The sequence below is a fragment of the Mustela nivalis genome, assembly GCF_964662115.1.
Source record: "Mustela nivalis genome assembly, chromosome: 3".
NCBI lineage: Eukaryota > Metazoa > Chordata > Mammalia > Carnivora > Mustelidae > Mustela > Mustela nivalis.
The window spans coordinates 56,420,997-56,434,842 of record NC_139022.1 but is presented as its reverse complement, the minus strand read 5'-3'; the positions used below and the strand labels follow the sequence as shown (position 1 = coordinate 56,434,842).

The following is a 13,846-nucleotide window of genomic DNA, read 5'->3' as shown; positions in this document are numbered from 1 at the left end:
AATTACACGTGAGAACTGGGGTATCTAAACAATTAATTATTTGATCCTACTTGGTGGTGGCAGATGAACAAAACATGTATGTTGGTTAAAGGGAAAAATTTCTTTATTACAAAATTAATATGTTTGTGTAAAATTAGAAAATGTAGAAGTCACTGTGATATTACCAACTAGAGGAAAACATTTTAATGTTTTAGAAAATTCTTAAAGGATTTTTCTCTTAAATTCATGAAGATACAATTTTTCTCATACATATAACAAACATATTCTTTGCACAAATGGAACCAGAAAAAGCATACTCTTTTACTACCTGATTTTTTTTCCTTCACTTAGCACCAAGAACTTCTTTCCATATCATTAAAGCTATATGTACATCATTATTTCTAATGGGTAATGGTATGATATTTATTTATTTAACCAATTTATCGTATTTGGGAATCTGGACTCTTCATTTCTTTCACTCTCTTTTCACATGTCTTTACATATACTCAAGACTGTTTCTGTAGCTGCAGAAATCTTTCACTAGTTTTTTTTTTTCCAGGTAAACACAGTGTGAGAGCATCTGTCTCTTCATACCTTGCTAACAACACAAAAAAATTTCACCTAATGGTTTTTAGTTCCAGTATTTTCCTTTTATTTACACTTACACAATTACATATATATCTTTTTTACATACTCTGTTCACAGTCATCTATATTGGCAAGACTGTTGAACCAACCAAATTTTAGTTTATGATAAAGGGACCCAAGAAGTTTCTATTTTCATGGGCCTTCCATCTGTAATCAGTCAGCCTTTTCTTTACTTGACAGTTCTCAGTTTTATTATCCATATAGAGTTTTTGCTATTTGGGAAGTATCTGATAGCAGGAAGTAGTCTTTAAATTCAGGATATCTTAGAATAAACTTGGAGAGAGAGGGTATGCCTGTTTATTCCCACCTCCTCTCTGCACTCCTTTCTGTCTCTGTCCCTCCCTTTCTCACTTTCGGCTTTTCTTCCTCTCCCTCTTTTCCATCTACACACATATCACAGCTTTTTCTCTTTATACATCAGGTCATTTTCTAACCTGTTTCTTTGAACTGTAATTTTTATTAGAATTATTATTATGATTATGTTTTCTTAACACTTCATATTGTAAAACCTCATTGTAAGTTTGATTAACTCATAATTATTACTGAACTCATTAAATATAATTACATTACATTTTTTGCTCACCACTTTCAAAGCATTAGCAAAAGGCTTTTAAGTAATTTGTTAGCCTTTTTAATCTTTGGCATTTGAATAAACAAAATCTCATGGTTTCATTTGTATTTCTTTTCATAGGTTTATTGACTATTATTCTGTGCTCTAGTGTTTGTGTCCTTAGTCCATCTTTTTTTTAGGATTGTTTCTACATTTAAAACCTTATGATTGAGTCAAACTACTGTCAATTAATATTACATTCATTCATTCATCCTCCCTTCTTCAGAAATTACTTGCTTTTTCCATTCTACCAAAAAAAAAGTCTTTCCAATTATACTTAGAAGTTTTAGGATGGTATACTTGCAGTTGCAAAAAATGTAAACTCAGAAATTTGTAATGTTCAAAAAAAGAAGCTTAATAAAGGTAGTTGTCTCTTACCTAGGATGTTTTAAATAAGCAGTGCATTTGCTAGAGTGCTTTGTCATTGTACCCTTTTTCTAATAATGATATTATTTTCTGCTCAGGAATATGGTATAACTAAAGCTGAAAAACTGGAGATTGCCAAAGGCTACTGTACTCCTCTAGTTAGAAAAATTCGCTCAGACCTCCAGAGGACACAAGATGATGACACTGTAAATAAACTCCACCCCGTGTAAGAGACTGTACTGGTATTGTAAATCTATAGGCACCTGCTTTTGCATACTTTAAATCTAATGTTCCTATGAAGAAATCAGGAATGTGTTGCTTAGTGCACTGTGGAAATAAGGATTACTGAGGTATTGCTAACATTTAACTTCCAACCAAGGTTCTTTAGGGGTCCAAACTGAGGAAGAACGGAGATGAAAGGGGACATGTGTCATCTTTCATATGGGATCATCAGTGTGTACCCCATTCAGCAAGATAAATATCTGTGAGCTTCTTTAGGGTTATGACCTTTGTCAATCTTTTTTTTTTTTTTTTTAAAGAATTTTATTTATTTGATAGAGATACAGTGAGAGAGGGAACACAGGCAGGGGGAGTGGGAGAGAGAGAAGCAGGTTTCCAACTGAGCCCGATGTGGGGCTCAATCCTAGGACCCTGGGATCATGACCTGAGCTGAAGGCAGATGCTTAGCAACTGAGCCACCCAGGTGTCCCCGACCTTTGTCATTCTTATTAGAGGAGCTAAAATGATCTATTTACAGTGAATTTGACTAATATTAATTTTTTTAAAATATTTTATTTATTTGACAGAGATCGCAAGTAGGCAGAGAGGCAGCAGAGAGAGAGAGAGGGAAGCAGGCTCCCTGCCGAGCGGAGAGCCCGAAGCAGAGCTCGATCCCAGGATCCTCAGACCATGACCTGGGCCAAAGGCAGAGGCTTTAACCCACTGAGTCACCCAGGAGCTCCAAACTAATAAGTCTTTTTTGACTAATTTCAGAGATCCTAGTTAGTTCTAGTTAATCTTCATGTTAGAGGAATATCTAAAAAGATAACTCCTCAGTTGTGGTTGGAAGAGGGATAGATTTACTCATTATAGTTTTTTACTTCTAGTAAGATTAAATTCCATTACAAAATAATTTCAATACTTAATGTTTGACTAGATGGTTATGTTCTAACATTGTCTGCTACTAACTTTAGGTATTCCAGAGGTGTTCTGTCTCCTGAACGTCATGTCCGTACCAGGTTATATTTTACCAGTGAAAGTCATGTACATTCTTTGCTCTCTATTCTTCGCTATGGTGCCTTATGCAATGTAAGTAGAATAAGCTATTCCAATCTACCAAGTATGGTTCCTTGAACTCATAATCAAATCACTAGTACCAGTTTTTACTGTGCAATTTCAGTAATTGATCATTTACCATCATTTGTCAAAGGTCTACTATACACCAAGCACTGTGCTAGATGTTGGGGATAAAGACATGTTCTCTTCCCTTTGGAGAAGTTTAAGCAAACAATTGCATAAAATATTTTAGGTAATGTTATAGACTGGTGGTAATTAGATAAAAAGAACCTGATGAATTTGAGTTATTTAGGGGGTAGAAAGAACTTAGTGTTTGTTTGGATATTGTGCTTCTCATCTCTAGTTAGTAGTGAGTCATACCAAAATTTGGCTTAATACAGCCACACTTACTTTTATCTCCCACAGTTTAAAGGATTGACTGTGATACACTTAGGCAGTTTCACTTTGGGTCTCTGATGAGGTTGCAGTTAGACAATGGCAGGGGCTTGAATCAACTTAAAAGATTTCCTCTCACATCTGGTACTTGATGCTGTATGTCAGCTAGAACTTCAGCTGGGATTGTTGACTAGAATACCTATATCTGACCTCTCCGTGTGACCTCCTGCTTCCTCAAAACATGGTGGCTGAGTTCCAAGATTGAGTTTCATAATGGAACAAGCATGTGCAAGACTTTCTTATGATCTAGCTTATGCAGTAACATACTGTCACTTCTACTGACCTGAATTGGTTGAGGCAGTCATAGAGATTCATGCAAATTCAAGGGTTGGGGAAATAGATCTACATTACTATATGCATGGAGTGTCACTGTCACATTGTAAGATGAGTACTTGGGATTAGATACATTTGGTGGCCATCTTTGAAAAATAGGATCCATCACAATCTGTCTGTTGAATACACAATCCATGTTTCTCCTATATACAAAATTCACTTAATCTCTCATACAATATTACCTGTCTTATTTTATTACATCATAAACTTGACATCCCAGGTTTCTTCATCTAAGTCAAGTCCAGATATAGATAGGGTTCCTTGGACACAACTCCTGAATGCTCAAGAGCATTCGATCTTAATTCAAAGACCTATGAACTGAAGAGACCAATTATCTATCCTTCAAATATCCAACATACAGTGATGGGTTAGGCATTAGGCATAAGATAACTGCTGTAGATGAACTTTTCAAAAGAGGATAAAACAGAAGGTGCATTGTAGTCACTGGTCCATAGCAATTTAGCGAATCTCCCCAGGTCCATGTTGCCTATTCTTTATTTAGGCCTCTGTCATACTGCCAGGAAGTTGCTTTCAATGGCTCATGGCTTCATAATTTGGGTTCTTGATTGCTTCATCTGGGTCCTCCTTCCTTTAAAATAAAAAGTAGCTCATGTTTGCAGTTGAGTAGTTTTCTTCAACCTGCTTCCTTCCCAGAGAAGTTTGGGGTTCCAAACATATGTTTATTTTTAGCTCAGGTGGTGTTATTTTAAAAAAACAAAAAAAAAAAAGGAATAATTTAGAATATATACTGTAATTAAACACACCAAAACTAAAGATCTCTTAAGGATAGCCCTTTCTACCTTGGGTTCCTTATGTGGTTACTAAGGGATGGCACTCAGCAATCCTTATTGCTTAATACTGAGCATGTGGAGATATACTCCTAGGATCCCGAGAAAGTGTGTTTCTTTGGAAGATCTGTGAAGCACCTCATTACAGCTTTTGGAGGTCTTAGCAAGTGTTTTTTATAATTGCACTATGTTATGGCAATCTTGTGTTCCTTTCTTCTCGAAAGTCTGTTAATTACAGCATCGTTTGGTACCTGAAAATGCTGTGAATGAGAAACAGTTTTATTTTTAGACCCAGCAAGCTTCTTTATAATTGACAATTTCCTTGTAGCTTATCTCTCTCCTAGTTTATCACAGGCAGTGAGAAGAATCTTGGTGACATGTTCAGCACTTGTCCTAAAAGTCTCCAAAACTAGTTCATTAGAAATACTTCTTATTTATTTTCCACTGTCTACAGGCTAGTGTTTTCTATACTTTATGCCACTACATAGCAGGAGTTCATTTTCCTGTAGCTTCCAGTAACATTTTTCTTACCATTATATAATCCCTCACCAACAACCTCCTCCAGCCTGTTAGGCTTTCACTAACGCTCTCGTCAGGACCTTTCCAGTGCTCACACGTATGGAGAGTGAGAAAGAAGAGAGAGTCAAGAAAGATTCCTGTATCTCTAATGTAGGTAATTTGGTAGATGATCCTACCATTCACTGATAAAAGTAACACTTGGGAGGAAGATCAGGTCTTCAGAAGGAAAAATAATGAGTTTAGGTTTAGACAGCTTGAGTATATTCATATGTTAGGATAGAGGTTTGGGTTAAATGTACAGAGTTAGGAAGCCAATATACAAATGATAGCTAAGGTGGTAGCTAGTAATAAGGTTCCCAGGGAGTTTGTAATTGAAATGATAAAATGACATTGTAGGGATTGGTAATGAAAGTGATAGTGTACAAAAGAGACTTAGAAATTTTAATATCTGGTTTCTCAGTACACCCAAACTATAGAATACCTAGAAAAAATTTCACTCTATTGTGTTTTATATAATAGAGATATATTTCCATCCATCTCTAAAATTGCAAAAAATAAGAATTTTCCTTCAATTTTCTCTGTATGTATTGGTGTACACATCCGTACACATCTGTTAACAAAGTGGTTCTTAAAAGAAAATGTAGTTTTGTCTTATCTTTTTAATAAAGGGCATTTAGATATATAATGAAGATTGGTCAGTCTCTTTTTAAAAATGTTGTATTTATTTATTTGTTTGACAGAGAGATCACATGTAGGCAGAGAGACAGGCAGAGAGAGAGGGAGGAAGCAGGCTCCCTGCTGAGCAGAAAACCCGATGCAGGGCTCGATCCCAGGACCCTGAGATCATGACCTGAGCAGAAGGCAGAGGCTTTAACCCACTGGGCCACCCAGTCGCCCCTGTTAGTCTCTTGATTCTTAATTTTATCATTAGCCTTGATGAATAGTTAATATTAAAGTTATCCTAAAATTATTTCAGTCCTCTGTTCTCATCAAATTTTCTCATTCCTATGTTTTTCCTTGTTTCAGTTTCTTTGTCCCATTAAGGAATAGCAAAGTGACATTCCTTGCATGCATATGTGCATTATTGAGCTTTAATAAAGGAAATTGTAGGAAAAAATGATACTTAATTAGCAAGTAAGGAACTTAATTTATCCAGTAGTAATGATGGAATTGTTTGTTTTGGGGGAGAAAAACTACTTCTCCTATGTGGTTCCTTTTTGACTCATACACTTATTTAGAAGGTGGAAGAAGCATGGAAAATACAGGAGCCAGCAGAACAAGCCTGTGGAGCATTTTAGTGAGCAGTGGGATGAAATGGCAACAGATAGGATTGGAGAGCCAGTGCCTTGATGATCCTAAGGGGATTGGGAAACCATTTTTAAGTAAATGGCTTTGGTTGCTGTGTGGACAGCAGATAGTCTGGAGTAAATGTGAGAAAACCAGTTTGGAAGTTCTCTCACAGTGACCTGAAGAAAGGTATAACTTGGACTAGGGTAGTGGTAGTAGAATTAGAGCTTGTTGAGTATATATTGCATTCAGCTACATTTTTAAAACAGAAGCTGAACAGCTCCATCCTTTTAAAAATCTGCTTCCAGGATCTCAAAAAAATTATTTTTCATGTTAGTAAATACATGTAGGATCTTTAATATCATTATGATGTCCCATTTTCTAATATAAAAAATTAATTTATTTGAACTGTAATTCATTATTGCAGTTCATGTTACCTTTATAAGACCCTATAAGTGGTATCTTAAAACCTTGTTCAGTCTCTCCCCACTTGAAATTTTTTATTTTTTTCAGTGTGAACTGGGTAAAATCTAGCTCTCCATAATGGATTTTATTCAAAAAGGTGTTTGTTAAGGAAACATGATTGTAAGTAAGATTTCAGGGAATGTATTTAATAAGACTTAATTTAAAAAAGATATTTTATAGATTCTTGCATGTTAATTGTGTTCAGGAAGATGCTACTAAATATTATTTAATTTCATATGTTCATTAGACTAGACCTAGGAGAATCTATAACTGAAATACTGAATTAGATATTATTAGATGGTGTTTTCATTAATAATATAGGATCACAAACTCTAATTTATCTTTTTACCTACTGAAAATTTTTAGTATTAAATTTAAATCCATTATTTATAGTAACTCACATTTAGTGAAACTCAAATGCTATGCTAATATTCTCCCTTACCAATTTTGAAAAAAACGCAGATACATCTTTGCATATATTCCTACCGCAAATACACAAGCAGGCACATGCAAACAAACACAGACTCAGTTTTTTCCTCTGGAATGTTGCTTAGGTTGGGAATAGCTTCCCTAATGGCTTTGCATTAGAGCATTTAGAGGTGTGGATATCCATTTATTAAAATGATGCTAAGTATACATGGAAGAATACAAATTATGTGATGTATATTTAACTTTACTTTTCTAGAAACTTCAAAAGGGGAATGCTTCCTCAGAGATGTGTAATGTCTAAATTCGAAAAGTAATACATGCTGGTTTGAGATTTTGTTGTTGTTTTTTTAAATAAGTAATCAACATGTGATCTTGTAAGTTTAGGCTTTTGTGTGTCAAATTTCATTTTTTAAAACAACAGAAATCTTCTGAAGTCCAAAATATTGTATACTCTTACTGTATGCAAAAAATTGTTGTATGCATTTATTTCTAAAGTTTATGACATATGAAATGCAGGAAAGTTTTCTGTGATGTAGACCCTGTTGCGCATTGACTGTAGACTTTGTACTTTGAGTAGTTTTGCCTTTTCAGGTAGAATTTTCTACTTCAAATGCTTGTAGTACATTTTCTCTGGGATTCCTTTCAGTTCTCATGCTATATGATTATATGTTTAAATACCAATGATTACCTAAATGAAGATGGAGGAGTGATGAAAGAGATGATAAGATTAATCAAACTTGTAAATATTCCACCTTCTGCTGATTATTTTAAATACCACTGCAGTATAATGAGGCATATTTACTGATAAGTGTGTATTACATACATTGACTATCTAATACTGGGAAAAATAGCTCTACTTTTAGAGGATAGTATTCTGTTTATGAAGGGTGATTCCACACTTTGGGAGTTAAGTTTAACAACACACTGCCCCTTACTAAGCCTCAAAATACAATGTGCTTTTGTATTTCAGAGATTTTTATTTTTACTTTCTAGAAGCTATTTAAAAAGTCACCATTAGACTTTCTATTACTGCTGATAAGAGATTCTTAAAATACTTTAGCTAAACATAAATAATTTATCAAGACTTAAGTATAGTTGAGTTATTTTGAAAGGTTGAGCATATACGAATTTACCTTGTTTGTGTGGTATCACTCAGGATTAAACAAACTACCATAATGAAAATAAAGTGACTTTCAAGTAAAGTGGTATGTGAAAAATGCTTTTATACCTTTTGTTCAGGAATCAAAGGATGAACAGTGGAAACGAGCTATGGATTACTTAAATGTTGTCAATGAACTCAATTATATGACTCAGATTGTGATCATGCTTTATGAAGATCCTAACAAGGTAACAAGAGTTCTTGATTTGTATGTTATTATCAGAGGTAAATAAGTAGCCTGTAGTTTTTCATTTTGGAAATGTTCTATAATATTTTTTAGGATCTTTCCTCGGAGGAACGCTTTCATGTTGAATTACATTTTAGTCCAGGAGCTAAAGGATGTGAAGAAGACAAAAATTTACCATCTGGCTATGGATATAGACCAGCTTCAAGAGAGGTAATAAAGATGAAACTTGCAGTGTTTGGTTACTATAGTTCTAGATTTCTGTAAGAATTTCCTGTTAATATACTTCAATTCTTACCTCAACTACCAAGTTGCAAGATGATATAAATGTATGATTTGGGCAGACAACATTTCTAAGCATACTAGACTTTTATATTTTATTTAGATTTTTTGTATTTTTAAGACCAGTATTTAGAATGCTTAACTATAGTTTTGGTTGTTGTATTACTTGAGGACTAGTGCATGGTAAATACTGTGCTAATGAGCACTTGGTACAAATTATTGTTGTTTTAATCCTTACACTAACCTTACAAAGTTAAATATGTATTCAATTTAAAACTTATCACTAAATTATAATTCATATTGATAAATCATACACTTATGATTTAGCTTAATGATGTATTACAGAATGAACACAATTACAAAATAGCCAGGCAGGTTATATGTAGCGTATTATCGTCATTCCAGAAGACCCCTGTATGCCCCCCTCCCTATCCAACCTCTCTTTCTTCTCCTCAAAGATACATACTGTTATCAACTTTAGCACCATGTTTGAATTATGCCTATTTTTGAACTTTTTATAAATCGCAAAATATATGCTTTTGCGGGAGTGTGAGTGGGTTTGGCTTCTTTCTTTCATTATGTCTATGAAATATATCCATTCTGTTTTTGATTTTTGTTGTCATGTAGGATTACATGGCAACAATAAAGATAAATAAATACAGTGCAATGTGTTCATCTCTTCTACTTTGATCATTTATTTGTTTCTAGTTTAAGCTATGAAGTTGCTTTCATGAACATTTTTTTTTTAAGATTTTATTTATTTATTTGACAGACAGAGATCACAAGTAGGCAGAGAGGCAGGCAGAGAGAGAGGAGGAAGCAGGCTCCCTGCTGAGCAGAGAGCCTGATGCGGGACTCGATCCCAGGACCCTGAGATCATGACCTGAGCTGAAGGCAGCGGCTCAACTCACTGAGCCACCCAGGCGCCCCTCATGAACATTTTTGTACAAGTCTTTTGGTGAACATATGTACACATTTCTTTTGGATATACATCGAGGAGTAAAATTGCTAGGTCATAGGGTGTATATGTTCAAGTTTAGAAAATACAATCAAATAGTTTTCTAAAGATACTGCCATATCCTTGTCAGCACTTTGTATGGTCATTGTTTTTAATGTAGCTATTTTGAAGGCTATATAGTGATATCTTGTCATGGTTTAATTTTACATTATCCTCTGACCAGTAAGGATTAGCAATTTTCATATGTTTATTGGCCATTTGGATATGTTTTTTATGAAGAGCTACTGGCTTAGAACAGCATGATGTTGAATAGAAGTGTTGCTATTAAACACTTCACTCACAGTGCCCATGGGTGGCTCAGTCAGTTAAGCATCTGATTCTTGATTTCAGCTTAGGTCATGAACTTAAGGTTGTGAGAATGAGCCCAAGTCCAGCTCCAGGCTGGTTGTGGAGGCTGCTTAAGATTCTCTCTTTGCCCCTCTCCCCCCAAAAAATAAAATAAAAAAATAAATACTTCTTTATTCTCAAGCTAAAGTAAAAAGTAATGTTCCAAAGAGAACTTTTTGGGATTTTGGTTGAGATTACATAAATTCTGCAGATCAATTTTGAGGGCAATAAACTTACAGTGGTAGATCCTCTAGTCCAAGGGGTTGATATAGCTCTGAATTTATTTAGCTGTTTTTGTATCTGTTTGGTAAAATTAAGGGTTTTTATGTCTTGTATCTTCTTTGTCACATTAATTCCTTGTTCTTTATATTTTTATGCTATCATACATGGTTTATTTAAATTTCATTTTGTTTGTTTTAGTGAATAGTGAATTTTAACTCATTTGTGTATGAAAATTTTATAACAGCTTTACTAACATGCTGTTATTAATTCTAATAATTTATCCATGATAATATATGTAAATATATATATAATATATATAAAATAGATCATATCTATTTTCTATAGATAGGATCATATCTATGAATGATGACAAATGTCCAATATGGTATTGAGTAGATTTAATAATAGTGGCCCCACACTAATATTTCAATGATTTATTAACTGTGATGATTGTTATCAAGATTTTAGATATCTCTTAACCAGTTAAAGAAGTTCTTTATTTCCTATACTCCTTAGTTTGATGATGGATTTTATGTACTTCTGTCTGATTTCTTTTGACTAATGTTAGGTTTGTGAGATTTGTTGAATGTAATTGTATTTAGTTTTAGTATGTTCATTGCTATTGCTTTAAAATGTGTTTTACTATATGTATGACTATGCTCCAAGTTATATCTATTATATATCTATTATATATCTATTATTATCTATTATAGATAGATATTTGGTGTAAGTTGTTTTTAACTTGTTTATCTTTTATCTGGGACTCTATTTTATTCATCAGTGTCCTGGCGCATGGTACACACCCAGTAAATATTTAGTAAGTCATCATATGATTATTTATGCAATCATCACATGTGTTGGGACTATTTGGAACATAATTTAAATGTTCTGAAATTTATAAATTAAAATGCTGTTTTAGTTTGTGCTTATACTGATGATATTCCTGTATAATAAAACTGATCTCTGTTCTTTATTACTGTTACTTATTATTATTTCTTACTTATGTTGACATTTGACGAAATATAATTAAACAGTTGGTTTTGTGTGGCACTTTGTATTGTCACTTATTGTTTAATTTTTCCACTGTGTATTTCTTAAAGTCAGGAACTCTGTCATCTGTCTTATGATACCCAGATTAATATTAGGCTGTTGTAAAAACTCAGTTAATATTGATTCATTTGAATCAGCAAGCTTATATATGTGCCTCAACTAACTTCACAGTTGGTGGTTGAATTTATCATAAGAGACTCTTGCTTTATCTGAATTTTATATGTTGTATTCTTTGCTTATAGAATGAAGGCAGGAGATCTTTTAAAATTGATAATGATGATGAACCACATACTTCTAAAAAAGATGAGACTGATCGTGCTGTGATACTGTTCAAACCTATGGTATCAGAGCCAATTCATATACACAGGAAGTCTCCACTTCCAAGATCTAGGAAGATTCCTACAAATGAAGTAAGTATATGTGTCAGAGCATGTTTTTCATAAAACAAACTAACTATATTTTAATAAAACAGAAAAGAAAATACAGCTTTAATTACGGAGCTTGGGAACCTAACATATTTTTAATTGTCAACTTTGCCTCTTTCTCTAATTAATATTTTAAAAATAGAGAGGCCGTTAAAAAAGAGAAAAAGCTTTAAGAATCTGGAGCTTTATGTATTATTTTCCTAACAAAGTTGAGTAGACATAGTAAAATAAGACCTTTCTAAAAACTCATCTATTTTTTTCTCCTGTCACGTTAGGTTATTCTAATAAAGAACTTTTTTAAAAGTCTGATTTAATAGGCAGAGAATAATTTTTGCCTGAAAGTAGAGAGGAGCTACCAGAAATGCCTTGACAACAACTGATTCCAATGACACTGTAAATTAAGTATGAAATTCTAAGTTGTTAGCCTGATTGCACAAATCAGTATAGGAATTTGAAAATGTGAGGAGATAGTTGAAAATGTTACCTTTTGTATTAAGGTCTATAATTAAATAAGGCTAATTCTTATGTTCTCCAATATAATGACATTTAAATAACTACTAAAATAAGATTTAACAGGAAAGCTGAACAGTTGGAATGTAGCTTGTTAAGTAATTCTTTAACACCACTATGCATTTTTTATAATTCAAAAACCTTTATTTTGGGTTATCTGTATTTCCTATAGGCTGATTCTCCCAGCACTGATTGAGATTAGTACTTATAAATCTTTTCTAAATGCTCAAGTGAAAGTACAGAGCAAGATTTTAAAATAGAAACCACCTTCATCTTTTAAGTTAGAAAAATATCTTTGTTGATCATGACATATGCCAAGTCATGAGAGTTAAATATAACATTTAACTAGCAGCTGGGGAGTAAGAACATAAATAACAACAAAACAGAACTATGCTCATTTCTGTTGCCCCAAATTATACAAAGAGAAGTGCTTTATGATTCTCAAATTTCAAATAAATATGTGGCCCAATTTGACAGTTATGCATAGGAAAAACATCCATCAATAAGTAGATTGTGGTAATTTTATAATGGAAATTGTATCCTACTTAGGGTTTCTATAGGGATTGTGATATTTTAAGTTAATTATTAAAGACAATGACTAAGAGCTGTAGAATTTGGGACTGTGTTCTAGTATAGCTTAGTTTAAAAATAAGAAACCTGGGACTATGTTCAGGTATCTTTAATTTCAGAAAATTGGGAAGTGACATATTAATAGAACTTAAACATCTGTGTGAGGGCAGTGATTTTGATGTTGTTGAACAAAACAATCTGCACATTAATCAGATTGTTCAAAATTTTACCATTAAACCTTCTGTACTCCAGAAAGCTTCTAACACTGATTAAGCCAAATGTGTTGTGAGTCTTCATTTTGCAACACATTTGTATTTGTAAAATCTTCAACAGAATCACTGCCCTTTGTTAATCTTAAGACGCAGAACACATTTATAAACCTTTTTTCTCATAAATACTTAAATAATTGCTTTCAAGAGATTATTTCTATGCCATGCTAAACTTTTACTTCCATAAGGTAAATTATTCAAGTAAAACCTTGAAGACTTTTTCCAGCGTCCACCATCTCCATGGATATCAGAAGTTTGTACTTCCAAAAGACACACAGAGAAAAAGACTATTCTCTTCATTTTGTGCAAGTAGATTTTACTCTGTCCTCACTGTCTGAAACCTGAACATGCAAACATGTAAATGATGATGTTTGCTGCATGTTTTGCTTACTGAACTCTATAAATAATCTTTGGAGGGGGTAAACAAAATAGCTTGAAAGTGGAAACAAGTGCAATTTGAATCCATTTTACCTCTCTTTTTTAAAGTGTCTGGCAGATAGGTTTTCTTTTCTACATCATATACATTGAAATTTCTGTAACCCTTTGCACAATTCTTTAGTGCTTTGGGCTAGAAGGTTATCCAGTATAGCACAGAATGTCTTGAATATTTAAAATTAAGCAGAATACTTTTATACTTTAAAAGTTGCTAAGACAGAAAATTGTTAAATCTTTCCAG

At 33.3% G+C, this 13,846-nt stretch overlaps 1 protein-coding gene across 42 annotated transcripts in view; it reads left to right on the top strand.

The window, feature by feature from the left end:
- PPIP5K2 (diphosphoinositol pentakisphosphate kinase 2) overlaps nt 1–13,846 on the top strand; it is a 78,064-nt gene that overhangs the window by 43,156 nt on the left and 21,062 nt on the right. For 28 of the 42 annotated variants that reach the window (XR_014309793.1, XR_014309797.1, XM_082723788.1 and 25 more), the window contains 5 exons: nt 1,701–1,828; nt 2,796–2,910; nt 8,394–8,501; nt 8,594–8,710; nt 11,639–11,806. Coding sequence is in view for 37 of the 42 variants with exons in the window: in XM_082723788.1 (XP_082579914.1) it covers nt 1,701–1,828; nt 2,796–2,910; nt 8,394–8,501; nt 8,594–8,710; nt 11,639–11,806 (636 nt within the window). In the remaining 5 variants the exon portion in view is untranslated. Of the gene's footprint in view, nt 1–1,700; nt 1,829–2,795; nt 2,911–8,393; nt 8,502–8,593; nt 8,711–11,638; nt 11,807–13,358; nt 13,476–13,846 lie in introns of all 42 variants that reach the window. The other 14 variants (XR_014309794.1, XR_014309795.1, XR_014309796.1 and 11 more) reach the window with 1 other exon arrangement.